General features: G+C 43.8%; 1 protein-coding gene across 1 annotated transcript in view; it reads left to right on the top strand.

Annotated features, from left to right (window-relative positions):
* LOC116973781 (fibropellin-1-like) overlaps positions 1–22469 on the top strand; it is an 86958-nt gene that overhangs the window by 5952 nt on the left and 58537 nt on the right. Inside the window, exon 3 of the mRNA XM_033022089.1 lies at positions 8283–8428. Coding sequence (XP_032877980.1) covers positions 8283–8428 — 146 coding nt within the window. The remainder of the gene's footprint in view (positions 1–8282; positions 8429–22469) is intronic.

Below are 22469 nucleotides of genomic sequence, written 5' to 3'. Positions count from 1 at the left end.
TCTAGGCATTATTTCTTTCATTAAATATGTATTACCGTCCTTGCATCATCCCTCCTTGTGGGGTGTGCTTCCACCCATCTGGAGAACATATCAACTATGACCAGAATGTACTTAAAACCCTTTGATGCAAGCATATTTGTAAAATCAATTCGCAAATTCTCAAAAGGCATTTCAGATTATGTTAGGTGATCAAATATCGCAGTCGTCTTCCCTCTATTATTTTGTTGACACACCGGACATGTTCTTGCAACTTTATCAATTATAACTGATACACCTGGTGCATACAATTGCTGGGACACACCAGACATGTTCTTGCAACTTTATCAATTATAACTGATACACCTGGTGCATACCATTGCTGGGACAATGCCATGCCCCCTTTTCACATGTGAGCCTGCCCATGGGCTAGGTGAGAGAGGAACAAAAATAGGCTCCTGGGGCAAACTACCTGAGCATCAGGCTGGGCCCAGACAATGGGGTCTCGATAACACCCTGCTTTGCTCCAGGAATTCTTCTCCTGGAGTGATACTAGGCTTTGGGAATCCTGTAACTGGGCTCCATCAATGCTAACCGAGAGCTTTCTTTATGTTGCAGACTTAATTTTAGCCGCTTGTGCTTGTTGGGTTTGCCTGAGGGCAATCTGTTTGGCTACATAATCAGCTGATCTGTTTCTCTTTGATACATCATCATCCGATGATGTATGAGCCTCACATTTAATAACTGCGATTTGCTGTGACAATTGGATAGCATCCAGTAAATTTAAGACCAGTTTATCATGCTTTATAGTCTTTCCTCTTGATGTGATGGATCATCTTTTTTTCTATAACTGCCCAAAGCCATGTACAACCCCAAACGCATTGCGAGAATCGGTGTAGATATTAGCACTTTTATCTTTTGCCAATATGCAGGCACGAGTCAGGGCATACAGCTCAGCTGCGTGAGTGGACATTCCGCATGGTAAAGCATATGCCTCCAGCACTTGGTGTGGCATGACCACCGCATATCCTGCTAATAATCTGTCATCGTTTTGCCCCTTTTCCGGGGTTACGTCCGTGCCCGGGTGGGATTAGAAAGGGAATACGCCCTGTCTGCGGGCACCCTGAGGGAGTTCCGGGACCGCTGGGCTCCGCAGGGTGTTGAATGTATCCTCAATAAGGATTGTATCATAGTTGTATAATAGTTTATTACATGTTTGTATTGTATTATGGTGGTGGGTTCTGGCTTGTTTTATTGTAGTGTAATATTATTTTTTAATAATTGAATACATTTATATTAAAAAAAATAAAAAAAAAATAAAAAAATCTGTCATCGCTAAGTCGGTGTGAAGAGCCATCAGTAAATAGGACCAGCTCGGGATTATTAATTGGATGACTCTAGAAGTCCAGCCGGGGAGTGGCAGTGGCTTCTACAAGCAATAATAATCATGGTCACATCCTTCTTCTGGCAGTGGTACAAAGCTATCTGGGTTGATAGCAGGCAATCGCTGATAAGTATAGTTCAGATGTGATGAAAGATAACTTCATATCCTGTTCTTCTAGTGGCTGTGAAATGCTGTGTTTCTGCAGAGTTCAATAATAACATCACGGCATGAGGAACAGTCACTACACACGGGGTGATCAAGAACGATGGGGATTGATTTTTCTGTCATCGTAGCCGTTGCCGCTACAGCTTGCAAGCAGGCTGGCATGCCATTTACCACAGCTGGTAAAGCCATGGAATGATAAGCTACCGGTCTTTGTCTCCTTCCATGCTCTTGGACCAGGACCCCAGTCGCAAACCTCTTTAATTCATTTATATAAAGTTGAAAGGGCTTTTTAAAGTTTGGCAATCCCAATGCCGGAATAGTAACTATAGCATTCTTTAGATTTCTAAACGCCTGGCTCCGTTCTGCAGTCCATACAAAGCAACACCCTTTTTTAAAGTAACTTTATGTTCAGGGGCTGATTTTAGAGTATAAAGTATCCTTTGTTGTCATTCAAACTTGTTAGTTTGAGCGAAATTACATACCTTGCAGTCATGACAGAGATTAAAATAACAGAACACACAATGAACACAGTTTAACATCCACCACAATGAGTCTACCAGGCACCTCCTCACTGTGATGGAAGGCAAAAGTCTTAAAGTCCGTGTCTCTTCCTTCCTGGTTCTTCCTCTGTGTTGAGGTGAACCAGGCTTTCGATGTTGGGCCCCCCCGCCGGGTGATTGTAAGTCCCGCGGCCGAATCTGGGCTGGTTCAAACTCCGCAGCCCGGGGCGGACGAAGCAGCCACCCTCCAGTCCAGCGGACGAAGTTGTTGTTGCGGGAGCTCCAGAGAATCGGTCACCAACCTGGGACCTGCGAGTTCCCGACGTTGCCGTCCACCGAGCCCGCGGCCGAAGCCTCCGAGGCTCCGAAGTTGGGCCGCCACCACAGCCCCAAAGTTGGCCAGCTTCACGATGGTGAGTCCTTGCTCTGCCTCTGGAGCCTCGCGGTCGGCCCCAGTTGGAGGCCCCCAGCTCCGCGATTAGGCTTCAGCGCAGACCGAGACGGAGATGGAGATACAACAAAGAAAAGGTCGCAACCCCCCGAAGGAAGAGACTAAAACAAGTTTCCCCCGCCCCCCCCCTACATACACAACTAAAAATAAACTAAAACATACGTCCAACAAGACAAAAGAAGAAGAAAAAAAGAAAAGGACAGACGGACTGCAGGCGAGCCGCAGCTGCTTGGCCAGCGCCGCCACTTCCCACATGATTCTTATGCTTTGCCCATAGCTCATAGGGTACTTGGACCAGAGCCATTGGCAACCTTGGCGGATCCTCAGTAGGCAGTGTTGCTTTTCAAAAATAGTGTCCCATTCCTTTCTGACCCATGTGATCTTTCCTTCTATAACATTAAATAAATCAATCTGGATCTCTCCTTTTGCCATTGGCAACTTTAAAACATGAATTGACCGTTTGTCCTTCAGCTTTTGTTTGTTTATATTTACTCCTATTTCCTTCACTGTTGCTGGAGGTCTAGTAGTTATGGTCAGGTGTGACTCAGGTGTGACTCTCCCATCTCAGATCGATCCCTTTGATTTAGAGAGAGGTGCACTATTATTCCTAATCCTGGGACTCTAAGGTACAAATATGGGGCAACTGTTAATTGTTTGAGTTTATTCAACCCGGGGAGGACGTTTTCTTGGTTCCCGGGATTAGGGAGGAGTCCGTATAATGCAGTGCTTATGTTTTTATATGTTTTTGGCTGGTTTCAACAAGATCATGTAAATACTGGCCTATTGAATCCTGCACTATTTGCAGAGCACAATGGATTTGATTAACCAATTGACTGTACAGATTGTTACTCAATTGCCAACAATATAGCAAAGGCATCTTTTGCGCTTGTTCTTCCTCCTTAATTAAATTTAGCAATTGATGTGTCTGCATTTGAGGGAATTCCATAAACATCCCGTCTGCGGTACAGTGTCAGACCGTTCCCAGATTGCACAGAGCCTGTCTTCCCAGTAACAAGAGTGGGGCTGTTTTAGAGATTAGAAAAGTATCATTAAGGTGCTGGACCCCCCCCCCCCTCCTGTTTGGGGGAACCTTGCTGCAGCTGTGGGGTACATCTGCAATCTCTAGCCCAATGCCCTTTCTTACCACATCTCCAGCATGTACCTCGTGTTGCCTCTTTTATTTGCCCTTGTCCCCTTCCTCAGCCCCTACCTCTACAACTTCCTCCTCTACCCCAGCCCCCTCTCCCCATGTAATACCGGCCCGATGTTTTGAGTTTCTGCTCTCTCGCTTGCGCAAACAATCCCTCCCTTTCTACGTTCACAAGCGTTGTTAACACATTTTCCCACAGCTTATTTTGCCATTCTAGATTATCCAATTTATAAACTTGAGCCTGTCAGGGCATCAAACAATTTACTAAAGCTTGAACAGCCAGAGGCCCATTTTAACCCAGGGGCACTACGGCATATTAGTCAAAAGACAATAGGTGCAGGAGTAGGCCATTCAGCACTTCAAGCCAGCATTGCCTGGTCCTGCCTTCTCCCCATATAACCTGACTCCGCTATCTTTAAGAGCCTTATCCAGCTCTCTCTTGAAAGTATCCAGAGATCTGGCCTCCACTGCCCTCTGAGGCAGAGAATTCCACAGACACACAGCTCTCTGTGTGAAAAAGTGTTTCCTCATCTCCGTTCTAAATGGCTAACCCCTTATTCTTAAACTATGGCCCGTGGTTCTGGACTCCCCCAACATTGGGAACATGTTTCCTGCCTATAGTGTGTCCAAACCCTTAATAATCTTATATGTTTCCATAAGATCTCCTCTCATCCTTCTAAATTCCAGAGTATACAAGCCCAGCCGCTCCATTCTCTCAGCATATGACAGTCCCGCCATCCCGGGAATTAACCTTGTAAATTCCCTGACTCCACCGCAGAATTAGCCGACAGTTACAGTGGCTTGCAAAAGTATTCATACCCCTTGAACTTTTCCACATTTTGTCATGTTACAACCACAAACGTAAATGTATTTTATTGGGATTTTATGTGATAGACCAACACAAAGTGGCGCATAATTGTGAAGTGGAAGGAAAATGATACATGGTTTTCAAATTTTTTTACAAATAAAAAACTGAAAAGTGTGGCGTGCAAAAGTATTCAGCCCCCTTTACTCTGATACCCCTAAATAAAATCCAGTGCAACCAAATGCCTTCAGAAGTCACCTAATTAGTAAATAGAGTCCACTTGTGTGTAATCTAATCTCAGTATAAATACAGCTGTTCTGTGAAGGCCTCAGAGGTTTGTTAGAGAACATTAGTGAACAAACAGCATCATGAAGCCCAAGGAACACACCAGGCAGGTCAGGGATAAAGTTGTGGATAAGTTTAAAGCAGGGTTAGGTTATAAAATAATATCCCAAGCTTTGAACATCTCACGGAGCACTGTTCAATCCATCCTCCGAAAATGGAAAGAGTATGGCACAACTGCAAACCTACCAAGACATGGCCGTCCACCTAAACTGACAGGCCGGGCAAGGAGAGCATTGATCGGAGAAGCAGCCAAGAGGCCCATGGTAACTCTGGAGGAGCTGCAGAGATCTACAGCTCAGGTGGGAGAATCTGTCCACAGGACAACTATTAGTCGTGCACTCCACAAATCGGGCCTTTGTGGAAGAGTGGCAAGAAGAAAGCCATTGTTGAAAAAAAAGCCATAAGAAGTCCCGTTTGCAGTTTGCCACAAGCCATGTGGGGGACACAGCAAACATGTGGAGGAAGGTGCTCTGATCAGATGAGACCAAAATTGAAGTTTTTGGCCTAAATGCAAAACGCTATGTGTGGCGGAAAACTAACACTGCACATCACCCTGAACACAGCATCCCCACTGTGAAACATGGTGGTGGCAGCATCATGCTGTGGGGATGCTTTTCTTCAGCAGGGACAGGGAAGCTGGTCAGAGTTGATGGGAAGATGGAGCCAAATACAGGGCAATCTTGGAAGAAAACCTGTTAGAATCTGCAAAAGGCTTGAGACTGGGGCGGAGGATCACCTTCCAGCTGGACAACGACCCTAAACATACAGCCAGAGCTACAATGGAATGGTTTAGATCAAAGCATATTCATGTGTTAGAATGGCCCAGTCAAAGTCCAGTCAAAGTCCAGACCTAAATCCAATTGAGAATCTCTGGCAAGACTTGAAAATTGCTGTTCACAGACGCTCTCCATCCAATCTGACTGAGCTTGAGCTATTTTGCAAAGAAGAATGGGCAAAAATGTCAGTCTCTAGATGTGCAAAGCTGGTAGAGACATACCCCAAAAGACTTGCAGCTGTAATTGCAGTGAAAGGTGGTTCTACAAAGTATTGACTCAGGGGGGCTGAATACTTTTGCACGCCACACTTTTCAGTTTTTTATTTGTAAAAAAAGTTGAAAACCATGTATCATTTTCCTTCCACTTCACAATTATGCACCACTTTGTGTTGGTCTATCACATAAAATCCCAATAAAATACATTTACGTTTGTGGTTGTAACGTGACAAAATGTGGAAAAGTTCAAGGGGTATGAAAACTTTTGCAAGCTGTATACTGTGCAGTAAACAATTTTTGTTTTTTATTAGATACAACTATACAAAAATATACTATCTACTACATGGGTACCAATTATTTCATTAGTCATAACATACTTTTTTGTTTATGTCAATCCGATTCAACAACAGATGGTTAATGCAAGTCCAACATAATACAAGGGCATCTTGACATTATTCTATCTCAACTTTTAGGTGGACCGTGCCACCATCTCCACTCCGAGCCAATCATAAACCCCCCATTTACTGCAACGTATCTACGCTACTAGCAGTAGGGGGCCCAGGTGGTCTACTGTAACACACTGCTGAGAGAAACAAGCTTCCTTATCTCCATCTACTATTTCATGTTTAGGTTTACCATCCACCCTTCAACACATTCCTAGACAAGAGGTAATATGTCTAAGCTTACTTTACCCATTGTCACAAACCTCTTCTACACCTGGTTAATGAGAGATGCCTATTGTCAAATCCAAACACCCTTATCGTTACCTTGTTTAATTCCAATCAAAATTAAGTAAGGAAGCACATTAATATGTTCTTCCACAATATTACTCCAATTTTGCATCCTACATACCAGGGGCAATTTACAGAAGCCAATTAACCTACAAACCAGCACGTTGTTTTAGAGATGTTGGAGCAACAGGCCCTTCAGCACATTGAGTCTATGCCAACCAGTGATCACCAGTACACTAGTTCTATCCTATGTACAAGGGCAATTTACAAAAGGCAATGAACCTACAAACCTGCATGTCTTTGGAATGTAGAAGAAATTTGGAGCACCCCGAGAAAACTCACCAGGTCACAATGAGAACCCAACAAATTCCATGCAAGATCGATCCTGGGTCTCTGGTGCTGTAAGGTACCAGTATCTCTACTATTGTGCCACTGTGCTGCACAGTTCGTTGATTCATGTCTCCCTCAAAAAACAACACCTCTGATAAGGCAGCATTCCTCATCAGAGTGAAAATAAAATAATTTTCTCACCAATATGTACAAATTGCAAACATTTCTGATTTAACACGTTGGTGCTGTCATTCGCCTTCTTACAAAGGGCTATAGTAGCTCAACGCAATGTACTCTCGCCTCTGACCCATCGTCGGGATAAAATAGTGTTTCATATCTGTTCCTCTGAACTGAGATTTCAATCTGCAACCACCTGACTCGGACACAACTGGTGTTGGCTCTTGTTGTCCAACTCAGAGTTTGCTTGTTCCCCCTGTGACTGCATGGGTTTCCTCCGGGTGCTCCGGTTTTCTCCCTCATTACACCCATCTTAGATGTTACTCTTCCTTCGAAATACTGTTTTGTGGAAAATTCTGTAATTGCTTTAAGAATAACGTGTGAGGGACCAGTAGAGTGTCCCTTGTAGCCAGGGTCCGGAGAGCAAGGAGCATAGCTACTCCACCTAGGGTCCGTAGGGGGCGGAGTGGCTCTGCTGTCAGCGGCCGAAGGACTGGTGACGGGATCTAGGCAGTGGGCAGGACCGAAGATGTCCTGGTTGGGTTGCTCCTACGCCTGGCCAAGCTGGCCATCCGCGAGTTACGGAACCAGGCGGAAGAGGGCTTTGCCTGAGCTAGATGCTTGCCCCTTTTCCGGGGTTACATCCGCACCCAGGTGGTTTCAGAGAGGGACAGTTGTATCGTAGTTATTTAATATATTTGCAAGGATTGTAACATAGTTGTTTGAAAATGTAGATAATTTAGTGATTTTGTACTATGGTGGTGGATGTGTTACCACAGTTTTAGTTTATTTTTGGTTTTCGTATTGTGATTGTCATTAAATAAATGATTATTGGTACAAAAAAAAAATAATGTTTGTGTGATATATGTAACGCCGGCTAGCAGACTAAGCATGAAACAGGGCTTGGCATAAAGGGAGTCGTCTGATTTGGAGTAAGTTGAATTAAGACAGAACCATTAATACTCACAAAGGCTTTCCATCCAATCTTAGTCTGTAGTTATACCCTTTGTGATTTGAAATTACTGTAATTTTAACTTGCTATCTGATACAACCTCTGTTCAAAGTCAGGGAACGTCTGGAACAAATTAACTTTGCGCTGGTCGTAGTCCAAATAAAAATTAAGTTTCAACTAATTATACCACCTCTGTATGTCAATAGAACCAAGACCTAAATCAATGTGCAGTTGGATAACATGAAAGGTATTTTTATCACGCGCACACTTGGTTAATTGATATTATTGATGTAATTTGTGCTTGTCTGTGCATTTCTCCCCTCAGGTTCCAGTGCAATTGTACAGTGGGATACCACGGGATTTTATGTGAACTGGATGTGAATGAATGCGAGCTTCTACCTTGTCTGAACAATGGCAGCTGCTATAATATGCCTGGAGGCTTCCAGTGTCTCTGTCCCCGTGGATTTACAGGTAGAAAAACGCTGTCTGAATGTCAATGCAACAGTGGCACTTTGCAGTCTCTTTTACAGAAATATGCAAGTGGTGAAACGCCAAGCACAGGGATGCATCAGCACATAATGTAGGACAGCCAGGACCAGCTGGCTTCATTACTTAAAATCCCTCCACAACCACAAGGTTTGGGCACACGCATGGGCCCCAGCTACGCCTGCCTCTTTGTCGGGTATGTCGAACAATCCTTGTTCAATACGTACCAGGGCCCCATCCCCGACCTCTACCTCCACTACATTGACGACTGCTTTGGTGCCACCTCCTGCACCCACACACAACTGACTGACTTCATCCACTTCACCACCAACTTCCATCCGGCACTCAAATACACCTGGACTATTTCCGACACTTCCCTACCATTCCTTGACCTCACTATCTCCATCGCAGGTGATAGACTTCTGACCGACATCCACTATAAACCTACTGACTCCCATGGCTATCTGGACTACACTTCTTCCCACCCTGCTTCCTGTAAGAACTCCATCCCCTACTCCCAATTCCTCCGTCTACGCCGCATCTGCTCCCAGGATGAGGCGTTCCACACCAGGGCATCTGAAATGTCCTCATTCTTCAGGGAACGGGGGTTCCCCTCCTCCACCATAGATGAGGCTCGCACCAGGGTCTCTTCCATACCCCGTAACACTGCTCTCTCTCCCCATCCCTGCAGTCGCAACTAGGGCAGGGTCCCCCTGGTCCTCACCTTTCACCCCACCAGCCGTCACATACAACAAATAATCCTCCGCCATTTCCACCGCTTCCAACCTGATCCCACCACTCGCCAGATCTTCCCATCTCCTCCCCTGTCTGCCTTCCGCAAAGACCGCTCCCTCCATAACTCCCTTGTCAATTCTTCCCTTCCCTCCCACACCACCCCCTCCCCGGGCACTTTCCGTTGAAACCGCAAGAGATGCAAAACCTGTCCCTTCACCTCCCCCCTCGACTCCATTCAAGGATCCAAGCAGCCGTTCCAGGTACGACAGAGGTTCACCTGTATCTCCTCCAACCTTATCTATTGCATCCGCTGCTCTAGATGTCAGCTGATCTACATCGGTGAGACCAAGCGGAGGTTGGGCGATCGTTTCGCCTAACACCTCCGCTCAGTCCGCAAGAACCTACCTGACCTCCCGGTGGCTCAGCACTTCAACTCCCCCTCCCATTCCCCAACCGACCTCTCTGTCCTGGGTCTCCTCCATGGCCAGAGTGAGCAACACCGGAAATTGGAGGAATAGCACCTCATATTCCGCTTGGGGAGTCTGCATCCTGCGGGGATGAACATTGAATTCTCCCAATTGTGTTAGCCCTTGCTGTCTCCTCCCCCTCCTCAGCCCTCGGGCTGTCTCCTCCCATCCCTCAGCCCTCGGGCTCCTCCTCCTCCTTTTTCCTTTCTTCTCCCGCCACCCCCATCAGTCTGAAGAAGGGTTTCGGCCCGAAACGTTGCCTATTTCCCTTGCTCCATTGATGCTGCTGCACCCGCTGAGTTTCTCCAGCATTTTTGTGTACCCACAAGGTTTCTCATCTCTGCACTTTACAAATATCTGAGAACTCTAACTCTAACAGCAAGTTTGCTGATGATACAAAAGTTAGTGGTTTTGCAGATAGTGAAGATGGTTGTGGACGATTGAAGCAGGATCTGAATCCATTGGCCAGGTGGGCGGAGGGATGGTTGACGGAATTTAATACAGAGGAGTGTGAGGTGTTGCATTTTGGGATGTCGAACAAGGGCAGGATCTACACAGCAAATGGTAGGCCTCTGGGTAGTGTTGCAAAGCAGAGGGATGTAGGAGTACAGGTGCATGGTTCCATGAAGGTCGAGTCGCAGGTAGATAAGGTGGTCAAAAAGCCTTTTCGTACTTTGGCCTTCATCAGTCAGAGTATTGAGTATAAAAGTTGCGAGGTCATGTTGCAGTTGTATAAGACGTTGGTGAGACCGCATTTAGAATATTATGTTCAGTTCTGGGCACCATGTTATTGGAAAGATATTGTCAAGCTTGAAAGGGTTCAGAAAAGATTTACGAGGATGTTGCCAGGACTAGAGGGCGTGAGCTATAGGGAGAGGTTGATTAGGCTGGATCTCAGTTCCTTGGAGCACAGGAGGATGAGGGGAGATCTTATAGAGGTGTATAAAATCATGAGAGGAATAGATCAGGCAGATGCACAGTCTTTGCCCAGAGTAATGGGCCTATCCCACTTAGGCAACTCTTTAGGTGACTGCCAGGGACTAATTTTAATGGAATTCACCTACGATACCTGGCGACAACCTACGACTACACCTACGTCAACCTACGACCCCAACAATTGTCGCCACTGTTGAAAATTTGCGGCAGTCGCCTGGAGTCGCCCAAAAATTGCATAAGTGGGTCAGGTCCATTAGGGAATCAGGGACCAGAGGACGTAGGTTCAAGGTGAAGGCGAAAAGATTTAATAGTAATCAGAGGGGTAACTTTTTCACACATTGGGTGGTGGGTGTATGGAGCAAGCTGCCAGAGGAAGTAGCTGAGGCTGGGACTATCCAATTGTTTAAGAAACAGTTAGACAGGTACACGGATAGGACAGGTTTGGAGGGATATGGACCAAGCGCAGGCAAGTGTGACTAGTGTAGCTGCGGCATTGTTGGCCGGTGTGGACGAGTTGGGCCGAAGGGCCTGTTTCCATACTATATCACTCTGTGACTCTTGTTCTTCTCACTGATGCATCTTGATTTTCATCACTCAGTATTGGTGGTGAAACCCTTGAGTGCTATGGCTTGAAGCTTCCATATCTCTATCTTTAAACCCCTTATAATAGAAAACATAGAAACATAGGTGCAGTAGGAGGCCATTCGGTCCTTCGAGCCAGCACTGCCATTCATTGTGATCACAACTGATCATCCCCAATCAATAACCCGTGCCTGCCTTCTCCCCATATCCCTTGATTCCACTAGCCCCTAGAGCCCTACCACATGTTGTTGAAGTCTCAATGTGATTTGACATTTTTTTTTTGCAAAAGCTCCTGAAAAGCGCTTTCACTCTGTTAAAGACACTTTATGTTGTTGTTGATTAAAATATTTTAAAAGTTAAAAGATTAACAATGGCATTGCTGCATTTTTCTCACAACCTCATTGAAATGGTTTTCCTTCCTCTTACATTCTGCATTTCAAATTCAGCCTTAATAATATTGAAAGAGCACAGAGCACTAAAGAACATGGGCCTTTTGAGATTAGAGTCTGACATGGACACCCTAATTCCCAACATGGAAATTTTCATTTTAGGCACCTGCTCAGTACGTCTCAAATTATTACTCTCTATTTCCCCGAGCTCTGCTGAGAATAGTAACTCCTCCACCGAACACCTACCCAGGGAATGTACAGCTATAATGTTCTATCAACAGCTTTCTGAAATATTAGACAAAAGCCTGCAGGGAATAATCAATTCTGGACTGAAATCTTAGATTTTATCTTTGGTTTAAGTAAAAGGCAAAAATGTGTATCGGTACTTTAATTTGTTTCAGGTCTTTGATTTTGCATACACTTTGGGAGTGTTCAGATGAATTGATTCAAGGTATAATGAAACCAGCAGAATTGAAAGGGGCCATGTTATGTCTGTATTTCTTACTTTTGCTTGGAAGCTTTCATTGCTGGGCACCCAGTGTTCTCTTCTGAAAACAAAATAGTATAACGTGTTATTTGGTGGTCTTTCCTATACAAGTATGATATGCAGGGGAGAGTGTCAAAGCAATTAGATACAGAACACCCTCGTTTTTCTTAAGCTGCAGGGAAGTCGATGATGAGGAAGTCATCCTTTTTCAATATTCTGAAATGTGGCAGTGTTCCCGTGCTAATAGTTCTTCCGGTTAAAAGCAATTAATTGTCAAGACATCTCGAAGCCCTTTTGCAAAAATGTCTTGACGAGACGATTAAAAGGTGCGTGGAATGATACATGCGCAATGCAGCCATTTATATTGGGTTTGTGTCAGTATTTTATTGGAATGGAAAATGCACTGATTCACTGTGAATTTAGCGATCACACGTTTGAATAATGAAGAGGAGACAGACATTCAAATCAAAATGTCAGTTATTACTGTAATATATGTAGCAGTTAATAAGAGCTGCGTTATTTTATTATTGTTGTTGCCGCTTGTAGTTTGCCCTGAGGGGGCACTTTAAATCGAAAGCAGGTGCATAAATATACATTTTAATCAAAGCATATTTTTCAGTTCTCCAATCCTTCCCTTTCTTTCCCCATTGACAGAATGTAATTGACATTGAAACTGCACAGAATGGCTTGAATCTTCTTCCCGACTGTGTCCAGAAGCTGCAAGATTCGGTTTGTTATCCCAGGATTTTATAGGGATTGGAGGCATTACATTTTTCCCAATATGATGTGCAGAATTCATGCATCCATTTGTGACATAAGCTGTGCTAACTATCACATTAGTGAGCAGGACAGTGTGGTTGCATCTCTCATCCGCCAGGCAAATAGGGAGAACATGAAAACAGGGAGTGTAGCACCAGTTTGAGGTCAGAAATTATATTTTGGAATCTGTGCCTATCTTGCCTTCACACAATTTCTGATGCAAGGTCATAAGGTCATAGATGATAGGAGCAGAATTAGGCCATTTGGCCAATAAAGTCTACTCTGCCATTCAATTATGGCTGATCTATCTCTCCCTCCTAATCCCGTTCCCCTGCCTTCTCCCCATAACCCCTGACACCTGACCTGATCATTGACTTGAAACATTGTCATGAGTTCTCTTTCTATAGATGCTGTCTACCTTTGATGATTCATTCCAACATTTATTTTTAATTTCCAACATCTGTTATATTTTGCTTCTGTGTACAAAGAACATACTTATCCAGCTATTCCTCCCCTTGCTGGAAATGAAAGTGAATGAAACATACATTTTGCAAATGAAAACATAGGTGACTAATCTAGAGGGGAAAAAAAGGTTCTCGTGGGTAAATAAAACCCGGCTGACCTCGGCACAAGATCCCTTAAAACATCCTTAAGGCAGTAAGAACATTTAGAAATATGACATGATTGGCTCGACAAGATATTGCATCTATAAGAGCTTGCAGCTAAAGTATAATATTGGATGACATTTCTCGGGAGCATTCAAAGAATTGTGCAATATGTTACAGCTAAAAGCCTGATCAAAGTGTAGGTTTTGAGGAACACCTCAAAAGGACGAAAGAGATTAAGAAAACCAGGAAAGAAATTCACACCCTGGGATCTGGGCAGCTGAATGGATTTTGACTTGGTACTATCTGCAGGTTTAAGAAACATTTGGACAGGTAAAAAAGTAAAGTAAAGTAAAGTAGCCTTTATTGTCATTCAGACCTTGTGGTCTGAACTACATTTTGTTGCCTTGCAGTCCTACATATAGTAAAAAATGGCAAAAACACACACAAAAAACACAAATTAACATCCACCACAGTGAGGTGAATACCCCTCACTGTGATGGAAGGCAAAAGTCTTAAGTCTATGTCTCTTCCCTACTTATTCTCCCTCTGCGCCGAGGCGATCCAGGCCTCGGATGTTGTGACCCCGCCGGGCGATGGTAAGTGATGTCAGTCCCGCGGCTGAATCCAAGCTCCGCGAACGGGCCGGTTCAGCTCCGCGGCCCGGGGTGGGCGAAGCCGCCGAAGCTGCGGCCCTCCAGTCCAGAGGACACAGCTGTTGTCGCGGGAGCTCCGGACACCAGGTCACCAACCTGCGAGCTCCCGACGATATCGTCCACCGGGCCCGCGGCCGGTCCTCCGAGGTCGGTACATGGATAGGAAAGGTTTAGAGGTATATCGACCAAAAGAAGGCAAGGGGACTTGTGTTGATGGGACATGTTGGTCAGTATGGGCAAGTTGGGCCGAAGGGCTCGTTTCCATGCTGTATGACTATGATTATTGAGGATTTTAAATTTTGAAACTAAGGCTCTGGGAACCAGAAACTTGTACAAGTTATGATATGGGCAGTAGATACGTATTTTTATTATATTCTCCATTTTCTCTCCAGAAACGCATTGCATCACCTGTCCTCTGTTTTAGTTCACTTTTACAGGTCATATTTAGCCTCATAACTTGGGAAAAACCAAGGCCAAAACCAAGAGGAGAAAGCTTTAAAATCCCGATCATAAATAAGCAAATGCTGAGCTGTTATTTTTTTTTAAAGTATGATGTTTGTTTACGACTGCCAGTCTCATGCTTGAACATCATCAATGACACCAATGATGAATGTTCTGTCAGCTCGCACACAATCAGAGAATAGTCGGTCAGGGCACAGAAGAAATTCCTAAATCGCTTATGCTATTTATCGGAAGATATGATGAGGAAGAAGGGTGCCTTATCTTTCGAATTCTATGCTAGACATTGTCTAATTAGAAAAAAAAGCTGTTACGGAAAATGTAGGCTAAAATGCACCCAATCTTCGTCCCAGAGCCAGCCTGCACTGACACAAGCAGCCACCTACATTGGGCACACATCATTAATCATCTGCTGTAACCAAGGGAGAAAGTTGCAAAGGTTCCACTCATTATCACTTTCAATACTTCAATAAGCAATCTCCCACTAAAGGGGCTGGGAAGGTGGCACAAGGTGAGTGCATGCATGCTGTGTGAATTAATGTGGCCTCAGTATCTTTCTCAGTCTACTGGATTATATAAGGCAAATTAAACTAACAACCCAAATATTTTGTTGATAATGACCTTACTGAGAGTAAGGACATGTTTTTAACTATGTCCTTGCGGCACAGAGGCAAACAGATTCACAGGAGCTTCATGTACAAACCATTATTTCAACAGAGTCCAATTATTCATGGGCACAATGCTTCAGTGGTACACTACCAATACTACACGTGATATATAGGTTACATTCTTCCTTTAATAATGAAAAGCAAAACGTAGAAAATAAGATCCAAATAAACTGTGTAGGGAGGAACCGCCATGCTGGTTTACACTGAAGCTAGATAGGGCGGCACGGGTGGCATAGCAGTAGAGCTGCTGCCTCACAGCGCTTGCAGCACCAGAGATCTGGGTTAGATCCTGACTATGGATGCTGTCTGTACGGAGTTTGTACATTCTCCCCGTGACCACGTGCATTCTCTCCGAGATCTTCGTTTTCCTCCCACATTCCAAAGACATACAGGTTTGTAGGTGAATTGTCTTGGTATAAATGTTAATTGTCCCTGGTGTGTGCAGGATGATGTAATGTGCAGGGATCACTGGTCAGTGCGAGCCTGGTGGGCTGGTGGGCCTGTTTCCGTGCTGTATCTCTAAAACTAAAACTAAAAATACCAAATGCTGGAGTTTCAAGCAGTGGTTCAAGCAGCATCTCTGAAGAATAGGAATAGGTGGCATTTTGGTTGGGACCCTTCTTTTACTCAAGCATTTGGTGTGCATCTACAAAGAAATATAAATCTATAAATCTGCAAATCTTTAAGTGATTTATCTTGGCACAAGGTCACTGAGATACAGGAGTCAGCAATCTTCCAAACCTAGCTCTGAATGGTTGCAGGTCTCCTGGGGCTTCAGGTTGTGTGTTGGGGTTCTTGCTCTGCAATTTAAAGGCTGCATCCTTTGGTATCATCCCAGCCGTAACCAGACAAACAAGCCTCCACCATGGTCCACCCGAGATGGCACTTGTTCCTTTTCCACCACTTCACGTCAAATAGAATGTGGAGTATGTGGCGACAAATAAGTTTTCTCTAAGAAATGCGGCTCCCCAAAATAAGAGTCATAATCAACTGTCACCAGACACGCTTAGCTCCGTCCAGGTGAATCAGCGCATACCTGATTTTTATCCTGGGTCTCTCTGGGATTCAGTCAATATTTTCTTTGTTTAGTTTGGAGATACAGCATGTAAACAGGCCCTTCGACCCACTGAGTGCACACTGACTAACGATCACCCATACATTAGTTCTATCCTACACACTAGGGACAATTTACAGAAGCCAATTAACCTACTGACCTGCACGTCTTTATAATGTGGGTGGAAACTGGAGCACCTGGAGAAAGCTCACAAGATCACAGGGAGAACGTACAAATTCCATACAGACTGTGCCCATAGTCCGGATTGAACCCGGGTATCTGGTGATGTCAGGCAGCAACTCTACTGTTGCACCAGTGTGTCTCCCTTTGCTCAGTTCCTTTCTGGAGATCTGCAGGTCTTGCATTTCTGCACAATGATACTGACCATTCCTATTCACCTTTGGTCAGTTGATATTTTCTCCTCCTCTGCAGAGGCAATGATTTCATCCAAAATGTAAGGAATAAATGTTTGATCCTGCTGTTCCTTTGGGACAATTATCCTTTTGCCTCTAAGAATCAGACTTATTTAGGTGTCCAGTTCATCTCTCAGGTGGAGGTATGTCCTGAGAACTTGCTCGACCTCGCACTTTTTCCATCCTGCTTCAAGCAATGTTGTCTGTGGTAACCTTCTCCTACAATGGGCGAGAGATCTGAAAACATCTTACCATGCTGATTGTCTCAATTTACGTCCTGGAGAAAACTAAGTGTTAGTGATAGGATGTCTTTATCATAGATATTACTGAATCTTTACATTGAATGCCTGCATCCGAACAAGAATTTTCTGTAGCCTCTTTGGAGCTGGAGATGCTTAACAGCAGAGATCCCAAATGACTTGTGATCACGGCACGTGTGTACGGTTTTCCCATGCTGTTGCCGGAGGAATTTCTCCTTTTAAAAGATCACAGCACGAAGCACAATTTCCTTGTGATACATCTGTCAGAACTCTATCTTTCATAATTACTCTTTAAGGTACTGGAGGATAGCTGGTAAATTAAACTAACACAGTCCATTGTTGATGATAAACTTAGAGGGCCAAGGAAGCAATGGTACTGTGTGCTTTCTCCACAGAGGCAGACCGACATCAGGAGCCTTTAACATCGCATGTTGTTGCAACAATTAGTCACGGTACAATCCTTAGGTACTTCTGAAATAATATTGCAAAAAACTTTTAAATTACAAATGGTTTCTTAGGTGACATTTTTAGTCAAGAGACAAAAGTCAAGAGTGTCATATGTCCCAAACGGAACAATTAAATTCTTGCTTACAGCAGCGCAACAGATATGTAAACATTGTACTCTGTGTACACCATAATAAAGAACAAAAAAGTTCAGTATATAAAACACAAACAAACAATAATAATGCTAAGACAAAAATAATGCCCCAAGTCTATGTAATTCAGAGCTTAATTGCAGGTTGAAGTGTCCAATTAAAGCCTGATGGTTGTTGGGAAGAAGCTGCTCCCGAACCTGGACAATTTTCAGGCTCCGACACCTTCTTCCAAATGGCAGGTGTGCAATGCAACTTTTTTAAGCAGCGACTCCTATAGATTCCTTTGATGGTGGGGAGGTCAGTAATTGTAATGGCAGTGTTCACCACATTTAGCAATCTTCTTCGATTCTGGCCATTCAAGTTGCAGGACCAGGCCGTGATACAACCAGTCATTATGCTCTCTACTGTACACCTGTAGAAGTTTAAAAGAATTTGACTACTTACCAAATCTCCTCAATTTTCTAAACTGCCATCGTTGGTAGTTGATAAAATTCTCTGGGATTCTCCGCTGCCATTTCTATCGAGGCTACGCTTTTACAGGTCAGGTGAAATGTAGCACATACTTCGAGCTGAATGAATTGGCCACGTTAGCCATGCTTGACTCAGTCGCACAGAAAGCAATTTAATAATTCATAAGACTTGCGACGTGAGGATAAATCTGATAATGCAACGATATCTTTGCTGGCCATTTCTCCTGCACTTTGATTCCTTGTGCTGAGCTTCTAATTCTCTGCAATTTCAAATAGAACAATTGGAATAATCTTCCAATTTCTTTACATCTCTGGCTCTCTGTGAGGCCACCAGATTAGTAAACCTGCGATAGGTCTCGAGACTCAACTCTGTCACTCCTCCTGGCACTCTCACAGCAGTACGATAGATGGCACAATGGGCTAAGTGTTCGGCTGTCGACCGGAAGGTAGCCGGTTCGAATCCCGCTTGGAGTGCATACTGTCGTAGTGTCCTTGGGCAAGACACTTCACCCACCTTTGCCTGTGTGTGAATGTGTGTGAGTGATTGGTGTTGGTCGGAGGGGCCGTAGGCGCAGATTAGCAGCCACGCTTCCGTCAGTCTGCCCCAGGGCAGCTGTGGCTACAGAAGTAGCTCACCACCACCGAGTGTGACTGAGGACTGTATGAATAATGCGATGTAAAGCGCCTTGAGTATTCTAGAAAGGCGCTATATAAATCCCATCCATTATTTCATTATTATCATTACTCAGTTGCTGCATGGCTTCAGCGTGATCTTTGCTTGGAGAATACTATTGGCAATAAAGAACCTCTCCATCCTTTCTCTGCACCCCGACTACAAAAGTGATTGAGCTACAATTTTCCCATCTCCGTGTCTCCACCCTCTGCTCACTCTGCATCTATGGCCGACTTTAATGTCGAGCTGGCTTCACCTCCCTCACTGCTGAATTTCAAGGACCCGGCTGTCGACAATGCTCAGTTGGTGCTTTTTTTTTTCCAAGCAGTATTTAAGCGTTCCGGTTATTTTCACTGCCAACACCACGAGTTGTTGTATATTTGTAAGTGATCTACAGAAGAAATAAGATAAAGCCACCATTCAGTAACCTCTACCTTAGTGACATTTTTTTTCTGCGCACTCCACATAGCACTTGATTCCCTCAATATCCAGAAATCCATTAACATTTATTTTGAATTAACTCGAGGACTAAACCTCCACAGCCATCCAGAAGATTCACCACGCTCTGCATGGATTTTTCTCCTCATCTCTGTTCTAGACAGCCTACCCCTTGTGACTCATTAATTGGAGTCTCCTCAGCCGGAATTACCCCTTTCATGCATGAAACCCGTAAGAAATTGGCAAGTACCAATGAGATTTTCTCTCATTCTTCTAATCTTCAGAGAACGTCTGCTTGAAGGTGTTGTGATAACACCATAAGGCTGAGAACATGAAGGTGATCATCCACCAATTTGTGCTTACTTTAGTACCATTTAGAACGGAGCGGTTCAGGAGATCCTTCACCCCTGCAGCCATTAGATTTTATAATTCGGACCGCTAGGCTGTAGGGGGATGCATTTTGCAATTACTAATTTTTAACTGTTAATTATTGGTCTTTTTAAGTATTTATTGCTCTCAGGTAGTGTCCACATTGTATTCTATGTATTTTCTGTCTGCGTTCGTTTTGAATCTGTGGGTTTGTTGGTTGGGAGCTTCTGGACATCTGAATTTCCCTGAGGGGATCAATAAAGTATTTATTATTATTATTATTATTATTATTATTTGATAATGATCACATGATTATGTGCCTCATTCACTTATTTACAAGTGAATATATTGCACTGTGTTATGCCTGTGTATGTACATTTTTGTTTGGAGTGCAAGCATGTACATGTGTGCAGCCCAATGTTTTAAAGGATGCTCTTTTATGTCCTCAGTGAATAAGCAGAGACCATATTGTGCTTGACAATAGATTGGCTTACATGAAAGGGAGAACATATTAAATGTTGGTTGTATGCTCACTTAGACAAGTGCAAACTCCTCCAAGCTCTTCCAACCACAGTGTGTAATGCAGTAATTCTATAATTACAGGTTGTAAATAAATGCTGAACCAACATGGTTTACATGCACCTCAGCATGTGCTGGGCACCACCGTCTCCTACTGAATCAATAACAAATTAGGTCCAACAAGTCTTTTACTTTTACACGTGATTATCTTTGATTCTGCTTACTTCTGTATGGGTAAATTGACATTCATAATTCCACTTAGGCCTATGAATTGTGCTTGATACTGGGCAAAGAAAACTGTTCATTATAAGTTCTTTAAAAGTAAACCAAGCTACTGTATATGTTAAAAAAAAAAGGCTTGCATGTATACAGAGCTCTTAATGATCTCAATATTTTTGAGAGGACCTGCAAGCTCAGACATTCAGTACACAAGTATTTGTATTCTGTTGAAACCCTGTTATGTTTTCTAGTTGTGAAACATATTCAACTATTGTGTCTATCATCACCTGGCATAATGCATTTACAGCTGGTTTGTGAGCCAGGCTAGAGCCAGGAATTACTTTCTATAATAATCTCTAGAAGGCACCAGGAGATTCAGGACGTATAGACTTCAGGCAATCAATAATCAACATATGTTCACACATCATGTATATGAAGACATCATTTCATCACTTACATGTGTGATCATTTACATAACTATGGACAAATATACTATACTCACATATATACTGGCTCACAGATTTCATTCTTGATATTGAATTGTACACAAGGTATAAAGATGACCTTGCTACATATATACATATTATCTTTATTTTACTTGGGAGAGACAACATGTAGCTGCTTCATGGAATCATGGTAGCAGTGGTGACCTGCTGAGGTTACATTAGTATGTGCACCAAGTAGATTTTACCATATATCACTTATTGCTGGAGAATGGGCTTAACGGTTTTGATAAATTATTATCTGTCTCTGCTCTAGACATCATTCCAATACATAATTTTATTTCTGTTTCTTCTCCTTGGTGACAGTTCACAAATGGACACCTGATATTAAAAAAAACAGTGCCGGAGTAACTCAATGAGTTAGGCAGCATCCCTGAAGAACATGGATAGGTGACGTTTCGGATCGGGACACTTCTTCAGACTATTTCAGGTCCCGACTCGAAAGTTCACCTATCCATGTTCTCCAAGGATGCTGCCTGACCTGCTGAATTACTTCAACACTTTGTGTTTTTTTTTGTAAACCTGCATCTGCAGTCCCTTTTTTCTACACCTGGTACTTCACCTTGCTTGGTGTGAGATAGCTGATCGACAAGGTTGTTTGACCATGACCATGTTGTGCTACATTGATCCTCTCTTTAGCCAAGTTTCACAGCTTGCAAACACTTCCCGAAGATATGGCGATACAGGTAGTCCATTGTTCAGATTAGTTTAGTTTATTGTCATGTGTACCAAGGTACAATGAAAAGCTTATGTTGCATGCTATCCAGTGAGCAGAATGACAATACATGATTACAATCGAGCCATTTACCATTTACGTGATAAGGGAATAACCTTTAGTGCAAGGTAAAGACAGCAAAGTACGATCAAGTATAGTCCGAGGGTCAGCAAAGAGGTAGATAGTGGTTCAGCACTGCTCTCTGGTTGTGGTGGGATGATTCACTTGTCTGACAACAGCTGAGAAGAAATTGTCCCCAAACCTGGTGGTGGCAGCCGCACTGATGTGCGGACCAGCATATTAGCCTGATGTTGGTCCTGATCTACCGATTTCAGCTGGGCTTGAGTTTGTTATTTGATCACATCAACATAGAAACAATATTCGGTCTCCCTGCTCCATCCAGTGGTCTACACATACAATGATACTTTGGGAATGCACACCACTCTCTACTTCATTCCTTTCCAAATGTATTTGATCTCCTGGTGCTTGGTCATGCAAATATAGAAACAATGTTTGATCCTCTTGGGCCCCACACAATTTATCCACTTCACATACCCACATGCACATGGAAAGGAAAGACAACCAACCAGATTTTAAGAAGTCAGACCTGAGCCATGCATCTCTAACCCTCTTCCACCCTGCCCACAGGGAACAATTCATCAATGGCCTTCTGCCAGTCATAAGGTCAGAAGTAGAGAGGTTTGCTGAAGATTCCACAATGTTCAGCGCCCTTCACGACTCTTCAGATAATAAAATAGTTAACACCCAAATGCAGCAAGACCTGCCATTAACAGGATGACGAGTCATGTTAATTCTGTGCAGTACCTATCTTTTATACAAGGGATCACTCCAGCATCAGTGAAACGGCTTAGAGTTGAATGTAAAGACTGGACCCTCTTTCCATAACCCTGTTGTCAGGGGCTTATTCATTTTCCTCACTGCAGAGACGGTGAGTGAAGGGCCTGTCCCACGAGCATGCGACTGCATGCGGCGAGCGCGACCAAACCGGAAGCGGGGGCCGCGCGGAGGTCGAGTGATCCCCGTACAGGGCCTG

This window comes from Amblyraja radiata, chromosome 5 (assembly GCF_010909765.2).
Source record: "Amblyraja radiata isolate CabotCenter1 chromosome 5, sAmbRad1.1.pri, whole genome shotgun sequence".
NCBI classification, from domain to species: Eukaryota; Metazoa; Chordata; class Chondrichthyes; order Rajiformes; family Rajidae; genus Amblyraja; species Amblyraja radiata.
This window is presented reverse-complemented; position numbering and strand designations above follow the sequence as displayed.